This window comes from Lithobates pipiens, unplaced genomic scaffold (assembly GCF_037356315.1).
Source record: "Lithobates pipiens isolate NorthernLeopardFrog02 unplaced genomic scaffold, aLitPip1_a1.2 Scaffold_3, whole genome shotgun sequence".
Taxonomy (NCBI): domain Eukaryota; kingdom Metazoa; phylum Chordata; class Amphibia; order Anura; family Ranidae; genus Lithobates; species Lithobates pipiens.
In genome coordinates, this window is record NW_027507790.1 from 269108925 (window position 1) to 269132462 (window position 23538).

The 23538-nt window shown below is 46.1% G+C and overlaps 1 protein-coding gene across 1 annotated transcript; it reads left to right on the plus strand.

Moving 5' to 3' along the window:
- Window positions 1–247: 247 nt before the first annotated feature.
- On the plus strand, window positions 248–18699 carry LOC143941146 (protein huluwa-like). The gene is made up of 3 exons (XM_077463158.1): window positions 248–465; window positions 13110–13311; window positions 15270–18699. Exons 1-3 carry the CDS (start codon window positions 304–306, stop codon window positions 15440–15442), a joined length of 537 nt encoding a protein of 178 aa, XP_077319284.1. The 5' UTR covers window positions 248–303; the 3' UTR covers window positions 15443–18699.
- The last annotated feature ends 4839 nt before the right edge of the window (window positions 18700–23538 follow it).

Sequence of the window (23538 nt, forward strand, 5' to 3'; positions counted from 1 at the left end):
CTCCTATTTCACCGTCTTCCTCCCCTATCCCTGAGAAAGAGGAGCAAACGGAGAGGTGGGCCAAGGGGCAACGATCCTTGTGTTAGAGCTGCCCACTGCAGGGTACTGCCCAGCTGCTTGAACGCCTCCAATAAGTCCTTGTGCGATGGGCGATGTGCTATCATCAGCCATGGCTTGGAGCCCACCCTGGCCCTTGGCGAGAGTGCCCATGTGTCACTGGGCACCCAGTCCAGAGAATGGTGTCATAAGTTGGAAGAGACACCAGGATTATCCTATTCGCCCCGCCCATCTAGGGTGGCCATCATGCCTTTCTCCTCATCGAGGTCCTGTGGCATGCCCCAGGAGGGGGATAGAAGCTGGAATGAAGTGGAAGATGACAGAGGAGGTACAAGGTCATCGAGTGAGCAGGAGACCACGTATAACGCAGCTCCCCCAAACACGCCGGCGGCAGCCATGGCTCCAGGGGTAAGTGCACGCTCTGTCCTACCAAACTAGGCCACTAACGTGGCGACAAAGTTGCAAGTGCTTGAAACGCTTTAACTAAGGCACCAAAATGTATATTTATTCACCTTAACGAGATTTTCACCTGCAGTTAAAGCCCCAGCCGCAGGCTTGACTTTTATTATTTTGGATCCGATAGAGAGAGCTAAAGTTTTTTTTTTTTTTTTATTTTTTTATTTTTTTTTTTCTAGGAGGGGAGGCCGCTTTGGAAACAAGAGCAAACTAGTAGGGTACCAGGCTAGAAACCTGCAGGCCACAGTGCACTTCGTTCACTGTTCTATGTATAGAGTGCAATAGAATAGTATTACGATCATGGCCAGTGGTCGGTCATGTTGGAGGAAGAATGTAGTAGAATTGTAGTATGATCGTGGCCACTGGTTGGTCAGGTTGGAGGAAGAGTGTGCGGTAGAATTGTAGTACGGTCGCGGCCACTGGTCGGTCAGGTTGGAGCAAGAGTGTGCGGTAGAATTGTAGCACGGTCGCGGCCACTGGTCGGTCAGGTTGGAGGAAGAGTGTGCGGTAGAATTGTAGCATGGTCGCGGCTACTGGTCGGTCAGGTTGGAGGAAGAGTGTGCGGTAGAATTGTAGTACGGTCGTGGCCACTGGTCGGTCAGGTTGGAGGAAGAGTGTGAGGTAGAATTGTAGTACGGTCGCGGCCACTGGTCGGTCAGGTTGGAGGAAGAGTGTGCGGTAGAATTGTAGTACGATCGTGGTCGGTCATGTTGGAGGAAGAGTGTGCGGTAGAATTGTAGTACGGTCACGGCCACTGGTCGGTCATGTTGGAGGAAGAGTGTGCGGTAGAATTGTAGTACGGTCGCGGCCACTGGCCGGTCATGTTGGAGGAAGAGTGTGCGGTAGAATTGTAGTACGGTCGCGGCCACTGGCCGGTCATGTTGGAGGAAGAGTGTGCGGTAGAATTGTAGTACGGTCGCGGCCACTGGTCGGTCATGTTGGAGGAAGCGTGTGCGGTAGAATTGTAGTACGGTCGCGGCCACTGGCCGGTCATGTTGGAGGAAGAGTGTGCGGTAGAATTGTAGTACGGTCGCGGCCACTGGCCGGTCATGTTGGAGGAAGAGTGTGCGGTAAAATTGTAGTACGGTCGCGGCCACTGGTCGGTCATGTTGGAGGAAGAGTGTGCGGTAGAATTGTAGTACGGTCGCGGCCACTGGTCGGTCAGGTTGGAGGAAGAGTGTGAGGTAGAATTGTAGTACGGTCGCGGCCACTGGTCGGTCAGGTTGGAGGAAGAGTGTGCGGTAGAATTGTAGTACGGTCGCGGCCACTGGTCGGTCAGGTTGGAGGAAGAGTGTGCGGTAGAATTGTAGTACGATCGTGGTCGGTCATGTTGGAGGAAGAGTGTGCGGTAGAATTGTAGTACGGTCGCGGCCACTGGTCGGTCATGTTGGAGGAAGAGTGTGCGGTAGAATTGTAGTACGGTCGCGGCCACTGGCCGGTCATGTTGGAGGAAGAGTGTGCGGTAGAATTGTAGTACGGTCGCGGCCACTGGCCGGTCATGTTGGAGGAAGAGTGTGCGGTAGAATTGTAGTACGGTCGCGGCCACTGGCCGGTCATGTTGGAGGAAGAGTGTGCGGTAGAATTGTAGTACGGTTGCGGCCACTGGTCGGTCATGTTGGAGGAAGAGTGTGCGGTAGAATTGTAGTACGGTCGCGGCCACTGGCCGGTCATGTTGGAGGAAGAGTGTGCGGTAGAATTGTAGTACGGTCGCGGCCACTGGCCGGTCATGTTGGAGGAAGAGTGTGCGGTAAAATTTGTAGTACGGTCGTGGCCACTGGTCGGTCATGTTGGAGGAAGAGTGTGCGGTAGAATTGTAGTACGGTCGCGGTCACTGGTCGGTCATGTTGGAGGAAGAATGTAGTAGAATTGCAGTATGATCGTGGCCACTGGTCGGTCATGTTGGAGGAAGAGTGTGCGGTAGAATTGTAGTACGATCGTGGTCAGTCATGTTGGAGGAAGAGGAGAATTGTAGTACGGTCGCGGCCACTGGTCGGTCATGTTGGAGGAAGAGAGTGCGGTAGAATTGTAGTACGATCGTGGCCACTGGTCGGTCATGTTGGAGGAAGAGTGTGCGGTAGAATTGTAGTACGATCGTGGCCACTGGTCGGTCATGTTGGAGGAAGAATGTAGTAGAATTGCAGTATGATCGTAGCCACTGGTCGGTCATGTTGGAGGAAGAATGTAGTAGAATTGTAGTACGATCGTAGCCACTGGTCGGTCATGTTGGAGGAAGAATGTAATATGATCGTAGCCACTGGTCGGTCATGTTGGAGGAAGAATGTAATATGATCGTGGCCACTGGTCGGTCATGTTGGAGGAAGAGTGTGCGGTAGAATTGTAGTACGATCGTGGTCGGTCATGTTGGAGGAAGAGTGTGCGGTAGAATTGTAGTACGGTCGCGGCCACTGGTCGGTCATGTTGGAGGAAGAGTGTGCGGTAGAATTGTAGTACGGTCGCGGCCACTGGCCGGTCATGTTGGAGGAAGAGTGTGCGGTAGAATTGTAGTACGGTCGCGGCCACTGGCCGGTCATGTTGGAGGAAGAGTGTGCGGTAGAATTGTAGTACGGTCGCGGCCACTGGTCGGTCAGGTTGGAGGAAGAGTGTGAGGTAGAATTGTAGTACGGTCGCGGCCACTGGTCGGTCAGGTTGGAGGAAGAGTGTGAGGTAGAATTGTAGTACGGTCGCGGCCACTGGTCGGTCAGGTTGGAGGAAGAGTGTGCGGTAGAATTGTAGTACGGTCGCGGCCACTGGTCGGTCAGGTTGGAGGAAGAGTGTGCGGTAGAATTGTAGTACGATCGTGGTCGGTCATGTTGGAGGAAGAGTGTGCGGTAGAATTGTAGTACGGTCGCGGCCACTGGTCGGTCATGTTGGAGGAAGAGTGTGCGGTAGAATTGTAGTACGGTCGCGGCCACTGGCCGGTCATGTTGGAGGAAGAGTGTGCGGTAGAATTGTAGTACGGTCGCGGCCACTGGCCGGTCATGTTGGAGGAAGAGTGTGCGGTAGAATTGTAGTACGGTCGCGGCCACTGGCCGGTCATGTTGGAGGAAGAGTGTGCGGTAGAATTGTAGTACGGTTGCGGCCACTGGTCGGTCATGTTGGAGGAAGAGTGTGCGGTAGAATTGTAGTACGGTCGCGGCCACTGGCCGGTCATGTTGGAGGAAGAGTGTGCGGTAGAATTGTAGTACGGTCGCGGCCACTGGCCGGTCATGTTGGAGGAAGAGTGTGCGGTAAAATTTGTAGTACGGTCGTGGCCACTGGTCGGTCATGTTGGAGGAAGAGTGTGCGGTAGAATTGTAGTACGGTCGCGGTCACTGGTCGATCATGTTGGAGGAAGAATGTAGTAGAATTGCAGTATGATCGTGGCCACTGGTCGGTCATGTTGGAGGAAGAGTGTGCGGTAGAATTGTAGTACGATCGTGGTCAGTCATGTTGGAGGAAGAGGAGAATTGTAGTACGGTCGCGGCCACTGGTCGGTCATGTTGGAGGAAGAGAGTGCGGTAGAATTGTAGTACGATCGTGGCCACTGGTCGGTCATGTTGGAGGAAGAGTGTGCGGTAGAATTGTAGTACGATCGTGGCCACTGGTCGGTCATGTTGGAGGAAGAATGTAGTAGAATTGCAGTACGATCGTAGCCACTGGTCGGTCATGTTGGAGGAAGAATGTAATATGATCGTAGCCACTGGTCGGTCATGTTGGAGGAAGAATGTAATATGATCGTGGCCACTGGTCGGTCATGTTGGAGGAAGAGTGTGCGGTAGAATTGTAGTACGATCGTGGTCGGTCATGTTGGAGGAAGAGTGTGCGGTAGAATTGTAGTACGGTCGCGGCCACTGGTCGGTCATGTTGGAGGAAGAGTGTGCGGTAGAATTGTAGTACGGTCGCGGCCACTGGCCGGTCATGTTGGAGGAAGAGTGTGCGGTAGAATTGTAGTACGGTCGCGGCCACTGGCCGGTCATGTTGGAGGAAGAGTGTGCGGTAGAATTGTAGTACGGTCGCGGCCACTGGCCGGTCATGTTGGAGGAAGAGTGTGCGGTAGAATTGTAGTACGGTCGCGGCCACTGGTCGGTCATGTTGGAGGAAGAGTGTGCGGTAGAATTGTAGTACGGTCGCGGTCACTGGTCGGTCATGTTGGAGGAAGAATGTAGTAGAATTGCAGTATGATCGTGGCCACTGGTCGGTCATGTTGGAGGAAGAGTGTGCGGTAGAATTGTAGTACGATCGTGGCCACTGGTCGGTCATGTTGGAGGAAGAGGAGAATTGTAGTACGGTCGCGGCCACTGGTCGGTCATGTTGGAGGAAGAGAGTGTGGTAGAATTGTAGTACGATCGTGGCCACTGGTCGGTCATGTTGGAGGAAGAATGTAGTAGAATTGTAGTACGATCGTGGCCACTGGTCGGTCATGTTGGAGGAAGAATGTAATATGATCGTAGCCACTGGTCGGTCATGTTGGAGGAAGAATGTAATATGATCGTGGCCACTGGTCGGTCATGTTGGAGGAAGAGTGTGCGGTAGAATTGTAGTACGATCGTGGTCGGTCATGTTGGAGGAAGAGTGTGCGGTAGAATTGTAGTACGATCGTGGTCGGTCATGTTGGAGGAAGAGTGTGCGGTAGAATTGTAGTACGATCGTGGTCGGTCATGTTGGAGGAAGAGTGTGCGGTAGAATTGTAGTACGATCGTGGTCGGTCATGTTGGAGGAAGAGTGTGCGGTAGAATTGTAGTACGATCGTGGTCGGTCATGTTGGAGGAAGAGTGTGCGGTAGAATTGTAGTACGATCGTGGTCGGTCATGTTGGAGGAAGAGTGTGCGGTAGAATTGTAGTACGATCGTGGTCGGTCATGTTGGAGGAAGAGTGTGCGGTAGAATTGTAGTACGATCGTGGTCGGTCATGTTGGAGGAAGAGTGTGCGGTAGAATTGTAGTACGATCGTGGTCGGTCATGTTGGAGGAAGAGTGTGCGGTAGAATTGTAGTACGATCGTGGCCACTGGTCGGTCATGTTGGAGGAAGAATGTAGTAGAATTGTAGTACGATCGTGGCCACTGGTCGGTCATGTTGGAGGAAGAATGTAATATGATCGTAGCCACTGGTCGGTCATGTTGGAGGAAGAATGTAGTAGAATTGTAGTACGATCGTAGCCACTGGTCGGTCATGTTGGAGGAAGAATGTAATATGATCGTAGCCACTGGTCGGTCATGTTGGAGGAAGAATGTAATATGATCGTGGCCACTGGTCGGTCATGTTGGAGGAAGAGTGTGCGGTAGAATTGTAGTACGATCGTGGTCGGTCATGTTGGAGGAAGAGTGTGCGGTAGAATTGTAGTACGATCGTGGTCGGTCATGTTGGAGGAAGAGTGTGCGGTAGAATTGTAGTACGATCGTGGTCGGTCATGTTGGAGGAAGAGTGTGCGGTAGAATTGTAGTACGATCGTGGTCGGTCATGTTGGAGGAAGAGTGTGCGGTAGAATTGTAGTACGATCGTGGTCGGTCATGTTGGAGGAAGAGTGTGCGGTAGAATTGTAGTACGATCGTGGTCGGTCATGTTGGAGGAAGAGTGTGCGGTAGAATTGTAGTACGATCGTGGTCGGTCATGTTGGAGGAAGAGTGTGCGGTAGAATTGTAGTACGATCGTGGCCACTGGTCGGTCATGTTGGAGGAAGAATGTAGTAGAATTGTAGTACGATCGTGGCCACTGGTCGGTCATGTTGGAGGAAGAATGTAATATGATCGTAGCCACTGGTCGGTCATGTTGGAGGAAGAATGTAATATGATCGTGGCCACTGGTCGGTCATGTTGGAGGAAGAGTGTGCGGTAGAATTGTAGTACGATCGTGGTCGGTCATGTTGGAGGAAGAGTGTGCGGTAGAATTGTAGTACGATCGTGGTCGGTCATGTTGGAGGAAGAGTGTGCGGTAGAATTGTAGTACGATCGTGGTCGGTCATGTTGGAGGAAGAGTGTGCGGTAGAATTGTAGTACGATCGTGGTCGGTCATGTTGGAGGAAGAGTGTGCGGTAGAATTGTAGTACGATCGTGGCCACTGGTCGGTCATGTTGGAGGAAGAGTGTGCGGTAGAATTGTAGTACGGTCGCGGTCACTGGTCGGTCATGTTGGAGGAAGAATGTAGTAGAATTGCAGTATGATCGTGGCCACTGGTCGGTCATGTTGGAGGAAGAGTGTGCGGTAGAATTGTAGTACGATCGTGGTCAGTCATGTTGGAGGAAGAGGAGAATTGTAGTACGGTCGCGGCCACTGGTCGGTCATGTTGGAGGAAGAGTGTGCGGTAGAATTGTAGTACGATCGTGGCCACTGGTCGGTCATGTTGGAGGAAGAATGTAGTAGAATTGCAGTATGATCGTAGCCACTGGTCGGTCATGTTGGAGGAAGAATGTAATATGATCGTGGCCACTGGTCGGTCATGTTGGAGGAAGAGTGTGCGGTAGAATTGTAGTACGATCGTGGTCGGTCAGGTTGGAGGAAGAGTGTGCGGTAGAATTGTAGTACGATCGTGGCCACTGGTCGGTCATGTTGGAGGAAGAGAACGGTGTCTTAGGAAATTCCTACAAACAAAACAGTGCAAGCAAATTGCCTAATTATACATAAAGGTAAATAGTGAAACAATCCTCTACCAAAAATTTACATTTAACAATCCAAACACGATTGTGTATTTATAATGGATGTAAAATATATTTCCCAAGTGTTCTTCCAGGACAGCCCTTGAGAGATGGAGCTCCTCCCATCGACACAGGAAACACATTGCCACAGTTCAAAAGGCGGTCCCTCAGGTCCCTGGTCAGTCATTTGTGTTTCCTCCGTCGGAGGAACATGTTGCCAGGAACCTGGAGGCCCCTCTCAGGGGCTGCCTGAGAACCTGCAAGCCTAAGGGACCGGGTCCTGGTTTATGGCTGCAGTTTGGGTCCATACCTTTTTTTTTTTTTCTTTGGCTCGGGTACCGTCCAGCTGAACCGGAGCAGACCCGTTACCCTCCTCCTTCCAGTGCCGAGGTGGCCAGGGGCAGAATGACGCCGGTTTCCCCCAGGAGTGGTGAGTGGAACCTTCCATCTTCCCTCCTCGTTGCAGGGGGTCGGAGACGCCGAGCGTTCACTTCCGGCGGAACCGCGTCATCACTGCGTGCCGAGACTTCCGGTTCCGGGTCTCTAAGGGTACAAGGAGGAGAGGGAGAGCCAGCGCTGTGCCTGTAAAGCCCGACCAGCGTCCAGCTATACCGGATTAGCGGCGGGATTCGGAGCGTCAGAGGGGGACCATGGAGGCTATTCCCCAGGATACTCCGGCGGAGACAGGCACCAGCCAAACCCAGGTAGGCTGCTGGGCATGCTATTACTCTGGTGGAGTGGTGGTGTTTGTAGGCTGGGCCCTGTAGTACCCCACGGTGGCGGTTTACTCACAGTGAGGTTGTTTGTTAGTGGTGATTCTAAGAGGGACATGGTTCTGACGCTAAGAAATCCTTTGTCTTCTTATTTTCAGGCTAAAGAGAGGCCAAGGGAAGACAAGACAGGCCGCAAAAAGTGTCCTAATTGTGGGAATAGGTTGTCCTCTGGCTCTAACAAAGCCCTATGCAAGCAATGCATTGCAAGCTTGCTTAAATCTGAGGCAGATTCCCCTTTAGCAAAGTTTTTGGGCTCCTTTAAAGAGGAAATGGCGTCGACCTTTAAGTCCCTCCGGGAGTTAATCACTGACGTGGGATCAGCTGCAGCTGCCTCCACGAGTAAAACAACTATAATCTCATCCTCACCATGCCTTACAACACCCAGCTCAGGGGAGCCCCGTATGGTCAGGGAGCCTAGCCCCACGTTGATTAGCCCCGAATCCTCTGACACTGACTCGGGTCAGGAAGAGGATCAAGCAGCATCTAAAGCCTCAAAATATAGATTATCTCTCGAGGAAGTAGATGAGCTAATGGGGGCTATCTATGATACGCTGGAAATTGAGGAGGAAGAAACTCAGTTATCCAGACATGATCAAATGTATGAGGCTCTGGGGAAAAAGAAAGCAAGGGTTTTTCCTATACATAAGGTGCTTTCTGACCTTGTCCTTAAGGAGTGGTCTGAACCAGACAAGAAGGTTTTCTTTCCTAAATCCCTTAAGAGAAGGTTCCCTTTTGATGAGAGCCCAGAGGCGGTCTGGAATAAAAATCCAAAACTAGACGCCCCTCTGTCCAAAATCTCAAAGCAGGCTGATCTGGCCTTTGAGGATATGGGCCACCTGAAAGATCCCATGGACAGGAGAACAGACATCGTCTTAAAGAGGGCCTGGGATGCCTCTATGGCAGGCTTAAAACCAGCTCTAGCCACTTCCTGTGTAGCTAGAAACCTGGAGTTCTGGTTATCGCAACTACAAGAACACTTAAAAGCAGGCACTCCTAGGGGGGAGCTTTTGAAATCTTTCCCTATGCTTTTTAAGGCCACCAGTTTCATCTCTGACGCCTCCACGGACTCCGTTAAATTTACGGCTAAATCTGCAGCACTTTCAGTGGCAGCAAGGAGGTCAGTATGGATGAAAACCTGGGGGGGAGACACGGCGTCTAAAACCCGCCTGTGCAGCGTCCCTTTTACAGGAGACTTAGTCTTCGGGCCTGAATTAGACTCCGCCTTAGAAAGGACGGCGGACAAAAAGAAAACCTTTCCTGCAAAAAAGAAAAATTTTCAAAGAAAAATTTTTCGTCCCTTTAAGAAACCCTCTAAATCAGAGAAGAGTTCAACCCCCAAAAAACATTGGTCGGGACATAAAGGGAAAGGAAAAGGGGGCATACTGTTTAGCCGCCCCAATCAGGATCCCAAACCCCAGTGACGTCAGGGTTCCTGTGGGAGGAAGATTAAGCAAATTTCTTCCTCAATGGGAAGAGACAACCTCGAACGAGTTTGTCTTAAACATAATAAAAAGGGGTCATGCGCTGGAATTTCACAGCAACCCTCCTTCCAAGTTTCTGGTGACAAAGCTTCCAAGTCACTCAGAAAAGGCCAGGGCCTTACCTTTACTAATAGGGGAAATGGTAGATCAAGAAGTATTGACACCAGTCCCTATTCAGGAACAAGGGGACGGTTTTTACTCGCACATCTTTGTGGTAAGAAAGCCGTCAGGGAGATTCAGACTAATTATGAACCTCCGTCCACTGAATCGCTCCATCCGTTACAAGAGATTTCGGATGGAGTCCATTTATTCCATAAAGAATCTCCTGCAGAAAGAGACATTTATGGCAACCCTGGACCTAAGGGATGCTTATCTGCACATTCCAATAAGGGAGGAATGCCAGAAATTCCTTCGGATGGCAGTGCAGATAGACACAAAGGTTTACCACTTTCAGTGCAGAGCACTTCCCTTCGGTCTATCATCCTCTCCGAGAATCTTTACCAAGGTTCTCGGAGAGGCTTTAGTTCCTCTGAGGCTTCAATCAGTCTCAATTATCCCCTACCTAGACGATCTGCTCCTAACAGCCCACTCAGAGAGTCGTCTTTCTCAGGACCTAGAATTGACTCAACTCAGTCTGAGTCGATTAGGGTGGATTGTCAGTCAGGAGAAATCCAAGACAACCCCAACACAGGAGATCCTGTATCTGGGGTACTGGATCAAGTCTGTAGATCAGAAAATTATACTGCCGGAAGAAAAGATTTTGAATCTGTGGCAGAGAATATCTTTTCTTCAATGCAGCCCCAAGTGTACGGTGAGGGAAGTAATGTCGGTCTTAGGTCTTATGACGGCAGCCATTCCAGCCGTACAATGGGCCAGGTTCCATCAAAGAGAACTTCAGGGTTTTCTGTTAGAACAATTAAAAGGCAGAGATCTGGAGGAGGAGGTATCGATCCCCTCAAGGGTAAAACGCTCCCTCTGGTGGTGGAAGGACAGGGAGAACCTAAACAAAGGGGTTCATTGGGTCCTTCCTATCACTTCAACACTAACAACGGATGCGAGCAGTTGGGGCTGGGGAGCCCACCTAGGCTCAAGCTGGGTCCAGGACAAGTGGACCCCGGAGGAGAAATGTTTCTCTTCCAATTGGAAAGAACTAACAGCAATCCTGAGAGCTGTTCTAGCTTTCCACCCCGCAATACAGGGTCACCATCTACAAGTCCGTTCAGACAATACGACGGCTGTAGCATACATAAACAAACAAGGAGGAACCAGAAGTCCTCGTTTGATGTTGGTAGCCAGACGCATTCTCCAGTGGGCAGAAGCCAATCTGGAATCCATTTCTGCAGTTCACCTGAAAGGGGAGCTGAACAACAAGGCGGACTTCTTGAGTCGACAGAGGATTTCGAACCAAGAATGGTCCTTACACCCAGAGGCATTCAATCTCATAACAGCTCACTGGGGAGAACCAGAGGTAGACCTTTTTGCGAGCAAGAAAAATGCAAAGGTTCCCAATTTTTTCTCGCTAAACCCAGGAGATCAACCCCTGGCGGTAGATGCCTTGCAAACTCCATGGACTTTCAGTCTGGCGTATGCATTTCCCCCTCTTCATCTCATTCCGAGGGTCCTAGCAAGATTCCTCAAGGAAAAAACCTGTTTGATTCTAGTAGCACCTTTTTGGCCCAGGAGACCGTGGTTCACAACGTTGCTACAATTGACAGACTGTCCGCCTCTAAGACTTCCCTACAGACAGGACCTCCTGTCGCAGGGACCTCTTTACCATCCGCAGGTCGCCACACTGAAGCTGTCAGCGTGGTTACTGAGGAGGAAATCTTAAGGAGTAAGGGCCTGTCAGACGAGGTAATTGCGACCTTACTACAGAGTCGCAAACCAGTCACGAGAGCTATTTACAAAAAAGTCTGGAAAAAATTCAATAGCTGGCTGAATGGCCGGGACATAAATACGGCTAATATTCTACAGTTTTTACAGGAAGGTGTAAACAAGGGTTTAACCCTAAGTACTATTAAAGTACAGATAGCTGCCTTAAGTGTATACCTAGATGAACGCTTACAGGAAAATCCTTTTGTCGCTAGATTCTGTAAGGCAGTCGCTAGACGCAAGCCAGTCAGAATCACAAAAGTCCCATCCTGGGATTTAGCAGTTGTGCTAAAAGCTTTCTTGGGGTCACCCTTTGAGCCTATCTCAGAGGCCTCCCTAAGGCTTATTACCTTTAAGACAGTTCTCCTGGTGGCAATCACTTCAGCCCGTAGGGTCAGTGAAATCCAAGCACTTTCCATCAGGGAACCATTCCTACAGATCCTAGAAGACAGAGTCATTCTAAAGACAGACCCTGGGTTCTTACCAAAGGTAGCATCTAGCTTCCATAGGTCCCAAGATATTGTCCTCCCTTCATTTTGTCAAAATGCAGCAAATGAGAAAGAGGAACATTTTCATTTATTGGATGTGAGGAGGTGTATTCTAGAATATCTTAAAATAACAAATCCATTCAGAATCTCAGACTCCCTTTTTGTCCTTTTTTCCGGACAGCGTAGGGGACAGAAAGCTTCAAAAGTAACCATAGCTAGATGGATTAGGCTAGCTATAGCAGAGGGGTATAAGGCCTTGAATAGAGATCCTCCTGAGGGTGTTAAAGCTCACTCAACAAGAGCGTTGTCTGCATCCTGGGCAGAAAGAGCTGGTGCCACCCCGGAGCAGGTATGTAAAGCAGCCACATGGTCAAGCTTTTCCACCTTTACAAGGCATTACCGACTGGACTTAATGTCTAGTCAGGATCAGGCCTTTGGGAGGAAAGTCCTCCAGGCCGTGGTCCCCCCCCTAATCTGGTAAGTACTTGGGGATCCTCTCAAGGGCTGTCCTGGAAGAACACTTGGGAAAACTGGAGTTAGTACTTACCGGTAACTCCTTTTCCGGTGGTCTTCCAGGACAGCACGATCCCACCCTTTATTTGATTGTAGTGATGTACTAATGTTATTACCTGTTATGGTTTTATATGTTTTTCAGTTCCATCCTTCGGTTCTTGGTGAATGACTGACCAGGGACCTGAGGGACCGCCTTTTGAACTGTGGCAATGTGTTTCCTGTGTCGATGGGAGGAGCTCCATCTCTCAAGGGCTGTCCTGGAAGACCACCGGAAAAGGAGTTACCGGTAAGTACTAACTCCAGTTATCCAGTGAAAAAAAGCCTAGCAAAAAGGGGAAGTAAACATCCTTGCTCAAATATGAACGTGCTGTATATCCCACAGTGAAAGGTACAACAAAGGTAGGTACTCCCAGCCGATCCATAAACATGTGAAATTCCTACTCGCCAAATGGAGTTGACCCTCGTTACCACTATAAATTATTTTTTTTTTTTTTTATTACAGCAAAAAGAAAAATTGTGCTTTGGATTTGTTTGTTTTTTTTTTCCTTGTAGAGGATTGTTTCACTATTTACCTTTTTTATATGCTATTAGGCACCTTGCCAGCGCTGTGTTTTTTTTTTTATTTATTTTTTTTTTTTTGGTAGGATTTTCCTAAGATCCCATTTTCCCCTTTTTATCACTAGATTAAAACAGCTGCTGCATAGAGTTTTATGTTAGCTCAATGTTTATCCTAGACACGCTCCTCCCTATTTTTATTTTTTCTTCCATGTTGGAGGAAGAGCGTGCGGTAGAATTGTAGTATGATCCTGGCCACTGGTCGGTCACGTTGGAGGTATAATTTTATTTTGTTTTTTTTTCCTAGACGGTGACTCCAAAGGTAAAATTTTGCCGCAAGACGAGTACACAGAGGAAACGTCTCAAAGGCGTTGCATCCTTCACCCCGCTGGGCTCGGCGTTGTTTGACAATGCTAGTAGCATTCCTCCAGAAGACGCGCCCTCCTACCTCTACCGTAACAGCAGCTCCACTGGCCCAGGACTGGACAGTGACTTTGGGGTCAGTGCCGGTCAGTATACTGAGGCGACACCTATCTTTGTTGCTCTTCAGATGGTAATGCCTGGCTTCAACACTCCAGCTAAATTATTTTGTGCGTGGGGAAGAGTTGGAACCTTTGTTAGGCCGGTTCTGTTGTCTATGTCCCCATTGAGGAAAATTCCACTTATTCCCTATGTTGGTGACACCTCTGTTTGACAGGGTATCACTGAGACGAAAAGTGAGGGAAAATCTCCTTGACGCTGTCACCGATGGGGAAAGAATATAACAAAAGTTCTAACCTTTCCTCTAGCGAAATTTAAATAGCTTTTAGCTGAAGTTGGGCTCAAATATCATCCCAAAAGCAACAAGGGTTCAGAATGTGATGTACAGAACCAAATCTCATTAACTGCAAATAGATCATTGTCTTTTACATGGTAACAGTATATACCAGAGTCCTGGCACTGGACTGGGGCAGGGTCATCTAGAGATGGCGCTGGACTGGGGCAGGGTCATCTAGAGATGGCGCTGGACTGGGGCAGGGTCATCTAGAGATGGCGCTGGACTGGGGCAGGGTCATCTAGAGATGGCGCTGGGCTGGGGCAGGGTCATCTAGAGATGGCGCTGGGCTGGGGCAGGGTCATCTAGAGATGGCGCTGGGCTGGGGCAGGGTCATCTAGAGATGGCGCTGGGCTGGGGCAGGGTCACCCGGAGATGGCGCTGGGCTGGGGCAGGGTCACCCGGAGATGGCGCTGGGCTGGGGCAGGGTCACTCGGAGATGGCGCTGGGGTCACCCGGAGATGGCGCTGGGGTCAACCAGAGACTGGTGGTGGATTGGGGTTGGCGTCACAAAGAAACTGGTGCTAGACTGGTTATGGGGTTATCCACAGGCTGGTGCTGGACTGGGGGCCAGGGACACCCACAGGCTGGTGCTGGACTGGGGGTCAGAGACACCCAGAGGCAGGGTCAACCACAGACTGGCACCCTACTGAAGTGGCATCAATGGACTGGGGGGGGAGAGTAGCATCCAAAAACAGAATAGCATTAGACTGCAGGTGGGTTTAACAAAAGGCTGACACTGGAATGGGGGGGATGAGGTTATCCAGGGACTGGTGCTGCACTGGAAGGGTCATCTAGAGACTATGCCGGACTGCAAAGTATATGATGTTCATACTGATGATGGTGTTGAACAAATAATAACAGGGTGCTTGATGTTGTGATGCAGATGATGTACTAATTGCAACATGTTATTGGGTGATGCTGATCATGGCCACTGATAAGGCAGTACAGCTGGCCCTTCTGTATCGGACCCAGGTTCTATCAGTTCTAAAGGGGGGACCCGGGTACCTGCAAAACAGGAGAGACGACTGTACTGCCTTATTGCTCCTCTTGCGGTTCCCCCTGCAGTGCCGCCAGATTCTCCCCCCTTTTTCCCTCTGGCTGTACTGCAGGAGGATTGGTATCTGTGCCACAACCCCCCGGCTGCCTGGGAACCCCTGTGAGCCCCCTTACACCGCAGCGCTGCTGGCTTCCCTCCTCTCCCACCAGCAGCTGCTGCAGGCACATGGGGATCGATTTCAGGATGGAGAGCAGGGGCCGGTAAATATGTCCTATATACTGTCCCCTCTTTTCTGAATCAACACAGTGAGCGATTGTTGCCAATTACTTCTGTGTTCATTCATAATTGAGGCATAGTAAACTGTTTAATCTTCTTCAGTTTGTGAATGAACCAGAAGCTGCTCAGCACAGAGCACTTCCCATTCATTCATTCACTGTCCAGTGCAGCTGAGGCTGCAGAGAAAAGGACTGGGGAATTTCTGTCCTTAGTCCCTTTCTCTGTCTCAAAAGTGGGACATCAGGGGTCTGTTTTGGAGCCCTGATATTTCACCAAAGCCCCCCAGTGGGGCTGTTTAAAAAATGTAACAAAATGTAAAAAATTACTTTTTTAAATTTTTAATCCCTATTTTTATTTATTTTTTTCTTTCCAATCAGGTGTCTCTTTGCACATTCTGTCATCAGACAGTGACTCCGGCTCACACTCCTGGGCTTCAGGAATGGAGTGGGATTACTACGACACCTGCTTCATGCGGAAGAACCGGCTTCGGAACGAAAACAGACAAATCCACAACCTCCCAGTCATATGCAGCAAGCAGTACTGGGTCTAACTGCTGGCACTGGGTCTAACTGCAGGAACTCTTGACATGCGGAGCCTTGCGGAACTCAACCTCCCCCGCAGATTGACTTCTCCCACCTTTCCTGAATTTCACATCCCTCTTCACCTTTCCGCAATGATTTCATTTTACCTATTATTTTTTTTTTTCCAAGATAGCTATACAGAAAACTCCTTGTAACACAACATTCTTCACCAGACATAAGGACAATAAATCTAACTGTTCTCCACCACAATCCCAACACTCCGTCCTCTCTATTCATCCTTTACACTCTTTATCCTGGCCCACCCTCTGTTAGCGTAATTGTTCTCACTTGTGCTTCCTAACTATGTCCCAACTCTTCCCCCTTGCCAAAAGATGGCCATTGAACTTTTCCCCTTGACAAAAGATGGCCATTGAACTTTTCCCCTTGACAAAAGATGGCCATTGAACTTTTCCCCTTGACAAAAGATGGCCATTGAACTTTTCCCCTTGACAAAAGATGGCCATTGAACTTTTCCCCTTGACAAAAGATGGCCATTGAACTTTTCCCCTTGACAAAAGATGGCCATTGAACTTTTCCCCTTGACAAAAGATGGCCATTGAACTTTTCCCCTTGACAAAAGATGGCCATTGAACTTTTCCCCTTGACAAAAGATGGCCATTGAACTTTTCCCCTTGACAAAAGATGGCCATTGAACTTTTCCCCTTGACAAAAGATGGCCATTGAACTTTTCCCCTTGACAAAAGATGGCCATTGAACTTTTCCCCTTGACAAAAGATGGCCATTGAACTTTTCCCCTTGCCAAAAGATGGCCATTGAACTTTTCCCCCTTAGCAAAAGATGGCCATTGAACTGGTATATACTGTTAGCAAAAGATGGCCATTGAACTCTTCCCCCTTAGCAAAAGATGGCCATTGAACTCTTTCCCCCTTAGCAAAAGATGGCCATTGAACTCTTTCCCCCTTAGCAAAAGATGGCCATTGAACTCTTTCCCCCTTAGCAAAAGATGGCCATTGAACTCTTTCCCCCTTAGCAAAAGATGGCCATTGAACTCTTTCCCCCTTAGCAAAAGATGGCCATTGAACTCTTTCCCCCTTAGCAAAAGATGGCCATTGAACTCTTTCCCCCTTAGCAAAAGATGGCCATTGAACTCTTTCCCCCTTAGCAAAAGATGGCCATTGAACTCTTTCCCCCTTAGCAAAAGATGGCCATTGACGTCTTCTCCAGTCTCACCAAATGTGGTCCTTGAATTCTCCCCAGTCCCACCAAAGAAGGTGAACACTGAATTTTGTTTTTCCTTTGAATTGCCCTCATTCACGTTTGCATAGTTTAATTTTCCTGGTCCCGTTGTCCTCACCAAATGGACACTTTATAAGAAGGTGGCGAAATCCTGACTTGTATCCCTATAGCCTACTGTAATTGAGCACTTATCGCACGTCTTTACCCCCTAAGTTCACTAACCAGCTCCCTCTACTAATGATCACACCTAGAACCCTCACTTGCCCCATCCAGGCACAGCCCACATGGTTTATGTTTATTACTTGTTCCCACCAAGAAAGCTGTATAGGTGACACTCACTCTATTTATTTTATTTATTTATTTTGCCTTTACTCACTATACCATGCCTTTATTATTACTATATTATTATACCCACATCTTGGCCAAAATTATAATCTGCCCCCCCCCCCCACCCCACCCCCACATGTTTAATATAAAGTCCCTTTACCTTGTTAGAAGCACATGGCCCATCCACTCGTTCTCATAATGGCCCCATTACCCCAAAGTATGTCCTGCACCCTTTTACTCTACACTATACCCTTCCAACCTCCACCCCACTCTGCACTGAGGCCTCCTCTGTCATTACAGTCCACATCAGTTACCATTTTTTTAATCAACAAATTGTCATATTTTAATTTATGAAATCATTTTTTGTAGTGTTTGTTAAGATACTGGGAGAAGAATAATGGCTTTTGAGGATATTGACAGATCATCTGTGTATAGCAAGCAACAAGGTGGCCTTTTGGATTGTGTGATGGTTTTCGACAGAAAGAACGAGCCATAAAAAAAAAAAAAAAAACACTCTCTATAGGCAATCTGTCTGCCGACTGTAGGCTGCCATTGTTGGGTTCCTGCTAGAAAAAAAAAAAAATTATCCAGTAGCTGAATCCTGAATTGGCTGGTGGCATCTGATCTAAGGTTGGTTAGTAGCCATAACTCATGATAACCAGCCAACAATTTATTTTTTATTTTTTTCATTGCATGGGGAAGGATTAGAACCCCTGTCTGGTTTTATATGGGACTCCATTAGAAAGATTTCCCCTCGCTTCATGTCCCAGGGTCCCTGTCTCCACCAATGGTATAGACCAGAGGGCCGTAGTTTGGAGATCCCTGGTATAGACAGCAATACAGACAAGTAAAACTGTTTTTTGTTGTGTGGTGTGTGTATTTATTTTTATTTAATTTTTTTAATACAAGTTAAGGGGAAAGCTAGAAACCCTGTTAGCTTTTAATTGTCTGTTTTCCTGCTGTAGATTTTCACTCACTTCCTGTCTTTTAAAGCATTGTCCTCCAAAACAGGAAGTGAGGATAAAACTCGGTGAAGGAGCCCCACATAGAAGTAAAATCTGATATGGGTTCTGAACCCCCCCCCCCCCCCCCCCCATACCCAAAACAAAGGTCTCTCTGCCATCTGTAAAACTCGTCTCTTGAAACAGTGCAAGTTGTCCCTTGCACATTTTTATGGCTCAACTGACATGGCGCCTACCTACTTTTTTAGGTTTTCGGTTTGCCATAGGCTTTAATATTCTCTCCAGTTTGGGCAGTTCATGAATAAAACTGGAGTCAGTTGGCCCATAAAAATGATGAAAGGACAACTTCTACTGTTTTCGAGAGAGAAGTGTAATTCAGAAGAGAACTCTGCATGGTAGAGACACTCAAATTACAAAGTATCACTTGATACGTTGTGCTGGACATTTGCCAATTTTTTTTTTTATTTTTTTTTTTCCCAACATGCCCGTCATTTCTTCCCCTGACCCGTCTCTGTTTATATGTTGCATTGTTCTTTTGTATGTTTTTATTTATGTCTATGTGTGTGTGTGTGTGTGTGTGTGTGTGTGTGTGTGTGTGTGTTTTTGGCCATTTTTATATGTTTTTCAGGAGTATAAATGTCATTGTACTTGTGTGACCTCATTCATACTGTCAAAAGGAAATTATTTTAATTTGTGTTTATAGGACGTCTAATTTATTTAAAAAGTTTTATTTATTAAAGTTTCCAGAGATTTTTTTATTTTTTTTCTTATTTGGATTGTAGTTTTAATAATGAAATGCATTGGTGGGAACATGTCCTGGAAAGGATGGCAGTGCTGAATCGTGCCAAGTAGCTAATGGAGATGAGGGGAGGTGTTTTGGAACTTTATATGAACAGATACGTTATATTGTCAAAAATATTAGGACACCTGCCTTTACACGCACATGAGCTTTACTGGCACCCCAGTCTTAGTCCGTAGGGTTCAATACTGAGTTGGCCCACCCTTTGCAGCTACAACAGCTTCAACTCTTCTGGGAAGGCCATCCACAAGGTTTAGGAGTGTCTATGGGACAGGTCCCAGAAGACTGCCTGTCCACTGGGAGAGCGCAGTGCGTGCCCGGCTGTGAAGCCGCAAGCTGTCACGGCCGGGTACCCACAGTTTCAATGGAGGTGCAGAGGAGAGGAGCGGGGCTCCGTGCAGCCGCATCGCTGGACCGCGGAACCGGTAAGTGTCTGTTTATTAAAAGTCAGCAGCTACACTTCTTGTAGCTGCTGACTGACTTTTAATAAACAAAAAAAGCCTGGGACTCTGCTTTAAGACTATTTTTCTCTTCTGGTTGAATGTTCTTAGGCTATAGTCAAAAGGTATGTTTCTTCTCTTCTGGGTGAATATATTTAGGTTATGGCTGAATGTTATCATGCTATTGTGTTAACTGATTTATTTATTTTAATTTTTTTTTCTCTTTTGGTTGAATGTTTTCAGGCCATTTGCTTATGGCTATTTTCTCTTCTGGTCAAATGTTAATGGGGGTAATGCTAAGTTAAGGCTATTTTAGTTTTAGGCTATTTTCTCTTCTGGTTGAACAGGCTATGGTTAAAAGGTATTTTCTCTTCTAGGTGAATATGCATAGGGTTTGGCTGAATGTTCTCATGCTATTGTTTTAGCCAACTTTTTTTCTTCTGGTTAAATGTTATTAGGCTATTTCTTTTTGGCTATTTTATCTTTTGGTTGAATATTATTAGTTTTCACACATTAGAACAACAACAATAAGCCTATTTGTTTTGGGCTCCTTCTTCTTTTGGTTTGCATGTTTTTTAGGATAATTTTTTTTTTCTTCTTTTGCTAGAACTCTTAACCACTTGCAGACCGGAAGATTTTTCCCCCTTAATGACCAGGCTATTTTTATAAATTTTTTTGCTATACGGCACTGCGTCGCTTTAACTGACAATTGAGCAGTCGTGCAACGTTCTACCCAAACAAAATTGACTTCCCTTTTTCCTTTTTCTCCACCTGCAGTTTTTATTTTTTGCGCTATAAACAAAAAAAACACCAACAATTTTGATTAAAAAAAATCTTTTTGCTGTAAGGCTCCCGCCGTCCCTGTGCTGTGCTCATTAGGAGGGGCTCCCGCCGTCCCGGTGCTGTGCTCATTAGGAGGGGCTCCCGCCGTCCCTGTGCTGTGCTCATTAGGAGGGGCTCCCGCCGTCCCTGTGCTGTGATGACTTCCTGGGTTTTTAACTTCATCATAACGAACAATCGTAATTAACGAACATTCTTATTCTGTCCGATTCTGAATCTCCCATCGACTACCAGTACCAGTCTCTCACTCCCATATTAAAAAAGGTAATTTTCCCAGCCCTCACTCAGATGTAAAAGGGGAACTCTGCGGATTCAGATGTAAAAGGGGAACTCTAATGTAAAGGGGGACTCTTGTGATTAACTTTATATGATTAGAAATGTTATTTAATTGCAAAATATATGTATAGATTATACTGTAAAAAAAAATGTAACAATTGCCGTGTTTTACTAAAGTGTTTCGGGTTTGACTTGAAGAAAAGGTGGTAACCCTAGTTCGAGGTCCTCTGTGCAGATGACTTTTCCTATGTCGGGGCCGTTGTCGTCTTTTGGTACGAGGCGTCTGATAAGAAGCTGATTGGAGGACACGTTGCTGAATGTTATTTGGCTTCAATAGTGACGGGTAGAAGAACACATGTGCACATCCCTAAGAATAGTTTCTGCTATTGGACGACCTTGTGTCACGGGTGACATTATTGGGTGGAGGTCAGTGCAGAAGTCAATGGGTGTAATGTTTAGGGGAAAAAAAATCGTAGCGATCGGCAGAATATTTTGATAGCATGGCTTATGTGAAAACGTGCTAAAGAATTGCCAGTTATTTTCGGATGGATTTAAAGGCTCTCTAAACCCAAGGAATAAAAATGTTCTCTATTGGTCCCTTTTTTTTTTTTTTCTTGATGTGGTGGCTGCATTTGTTTTCTTTTTTCCGTTTGAACCTGTTGATCTTGGGCAGAAATCCAGTGTCTTTGTAACTTCCTGTGCACTGAAACTAACTTTCAAACAAGGTTTTCAGTCCTGGTTCTCTGTGGACTACAGGACACCTCCCCCCCCCCCCCTCCTTCCCCCGCAGCCTTCTGGGATACTTCACAAGTCCCAGAAGACTGCGGTCCATTCACAAAGCACAGCGCACTTTGCTCATGCACAGTAGGAAGCCAGCCGCAAGGCGTTGCTGCCGGTTTCCCATAGTCAGGATGGCGGCACCAGCACCCGATAACTGAAGAATCGTCTCGGGTGAGGACACCGTTGGATGCTTGGACAGGAAAGTGCCCTAATAATAGTCAGCAGCTACAGCATTTTAACTGCTTGCCGACTGCCTCACGCCGATATACGTCGGCAGAAGGGCTTGTGCAGGCAAACTAACGTACCTGTACATTGCATATTAAGAAGTGGCCAGCACGCCTGTGGCAAGCTCCATGGGTCGGGTACCATGGACTCAATCGCCATGGGGATAACCCACAATCGCCTAACAGGGAGGAAGAACGGGGAGATGCTAAAGTAAACAAGCATCTCCCTGTTCTGCCTAGTGATACTGTCACTGATCACCGCTCCCTGTGATCGGGAGCAGAGATCAGTGACGTGTCATACACAGCCACGCCCACCCACAGTTAGAAACACTCCCCAGTTCACACTTAACCCCTTCGCTGCTCCCCTAATGGTTAACCTCTTCACTGCCAGTGCCATTTACACAGGAATCGGTGCATTTGTATAGCACTGATTTGCTGTATAAATGACAATGGTCCCAAAAATGTCCGATGTGTCTGCCGTAATGTCGCAGTCACGATAAAAATCACTGATTGCCACCATTACTAGTAAAAAAAAAAAGACAATAAAAATGCCATAAAACTATCCCCTATTTTGTAGACGCTATAATTTTTTTGCGCAAACCAATCAAACGTGATTTTTACCATAAATACGTAGAAGAAAAAGTATTTGCCTAAATTGAGGGAAAATAATTTTTTTTTATATATATATATATTTTTGGGGAATATATATTATAATAAAATGTAAAAAAAAAAATATATATATATATATATAATTATTTATTTTTTTTTCAAAATTGTCGCACCTTTTTTGTTTATAGCGCAAAAAAAATAACTGCAGAGATGATCAAATACCACCAAAAGAAAGCTCTATTTGTGGGGAAAAAAGGACGTCCATTTTGTTTGGGAGCCACGTTGCACGACCGCGCAATTGTCAGTTAAAACGACGCAGTGCCAAATCGCAAAAAGTGCTCTGGTCAGGAAGGGGGTAAAATCTTCTGGGGCTGGAGCTCCTCTTTAAGTCCAATAAAGTATGCTAAAAGCAAGCATTTGGAATTTTGTACTGTAAATAACAAAAATACAAATAGCAAAAACATGTATTTTATGGAAAATTACACTATATAAAGTGCCTCAGCAAATGGGATTTGATTCTGCATTCAAGTGCACCTCTTCTAGTCAAAAGAACAAGTTGGTTGGCACAATAAGCTACGTCTATGAACTTTCTGCATAGGACTCAGCAAGCCCTCCCCGCTAGACACGTGCGGTTTGTTTTGTTCCGAATTGAAATTCGGACGGATTTTCTAGTTTTTCAAATCATTTTTGAATTTTCCAAAGAGAATAGAATAGAAAATAAAGGAATAGAATAGAAAAAAAAAAGAATAGAAACGAATATAACAGAAAATAAAAGAATGACCTATAATAGAATAGAATATAACCATCTTCTGAAATCTGAAATTTGAATTTCAAATAAAATACATTTGAATTTTAATACATAAGAAATTTATAGAATAGACAAAATAAATATATATATAAAAATAGAATAGAAACATTTCCCAAAATTCAAATAGAATAGAAAAGATTTTGAATTTTGAATAGAAAATAATAGAATACATATATAGGAAAAGAATACAATTATAAAAAAAAACAATAAAATAGAATTGAAAGAAAATAACCATTTCCCTAAATTCAAATAGAATCACTTTGAATGGAATAGAAAATAACAATAGTATAGGAAAAAAAAGAATATAACCATCTACAATAATTTTTAATTTTGAATAGAATAAAAAATAACAAAAGAATAGAATAAATAAATAGAAAAAGAATACAATTATAAAAAACAATAAAATAGAATTGAAAGAATATAACCATTTCCCAAAATTAAAATAGAATAAATTTGAATGGAATAGAAAATAATAGATTAGAAAACAACAATAGTACAGGAAAACAACTGAATAGAATAGAAAGAATATAACCATGTTTCACAATTTGAAATTTGAATAGAATACATTTTGAATAGAATAGAAAATAGAAAAACAATACAATTATAAAAAAAAAAACAATAAAATAGAAGTGAAAGAAAATAACCATTTCCCTAAATTCAAATAGAATCAATTTGAATAGAATAGAAAATAACAGATTAGAATGGAATAGAAAATAACAATAGTATAAGAAAAAAATTAGAATAGAATATAACCATCTACAACAAAATAGAATTTTGAATAGAATAGAAAATAACAAAAGAAT

Bases quoted from the DNA above. Each gene is read 5' to 3' on its own strand.
- LOC143941146 (XM_077463158.1), top strand. From the start codon at position 304: ATGCCTTTCTCCTCATCGAGGTCCTGTGGCATGCCCCAGGAGGGGGAT. The intron at 466-13,109 runs GTAAGTGCACGC...TTTTTTTCCTAG, and splicing joins CGGCAGCCATGGCTCCAGGG to ACGGTGACTCCAAAGGTAAA. The intron at 13,312-15,269 runs GTCAGTATACTG...CTTTCCAATCAG, and splicing joins TGACTTTGGGGTCAGTGCCG to GTGTCTCTTTGCACATTCTG.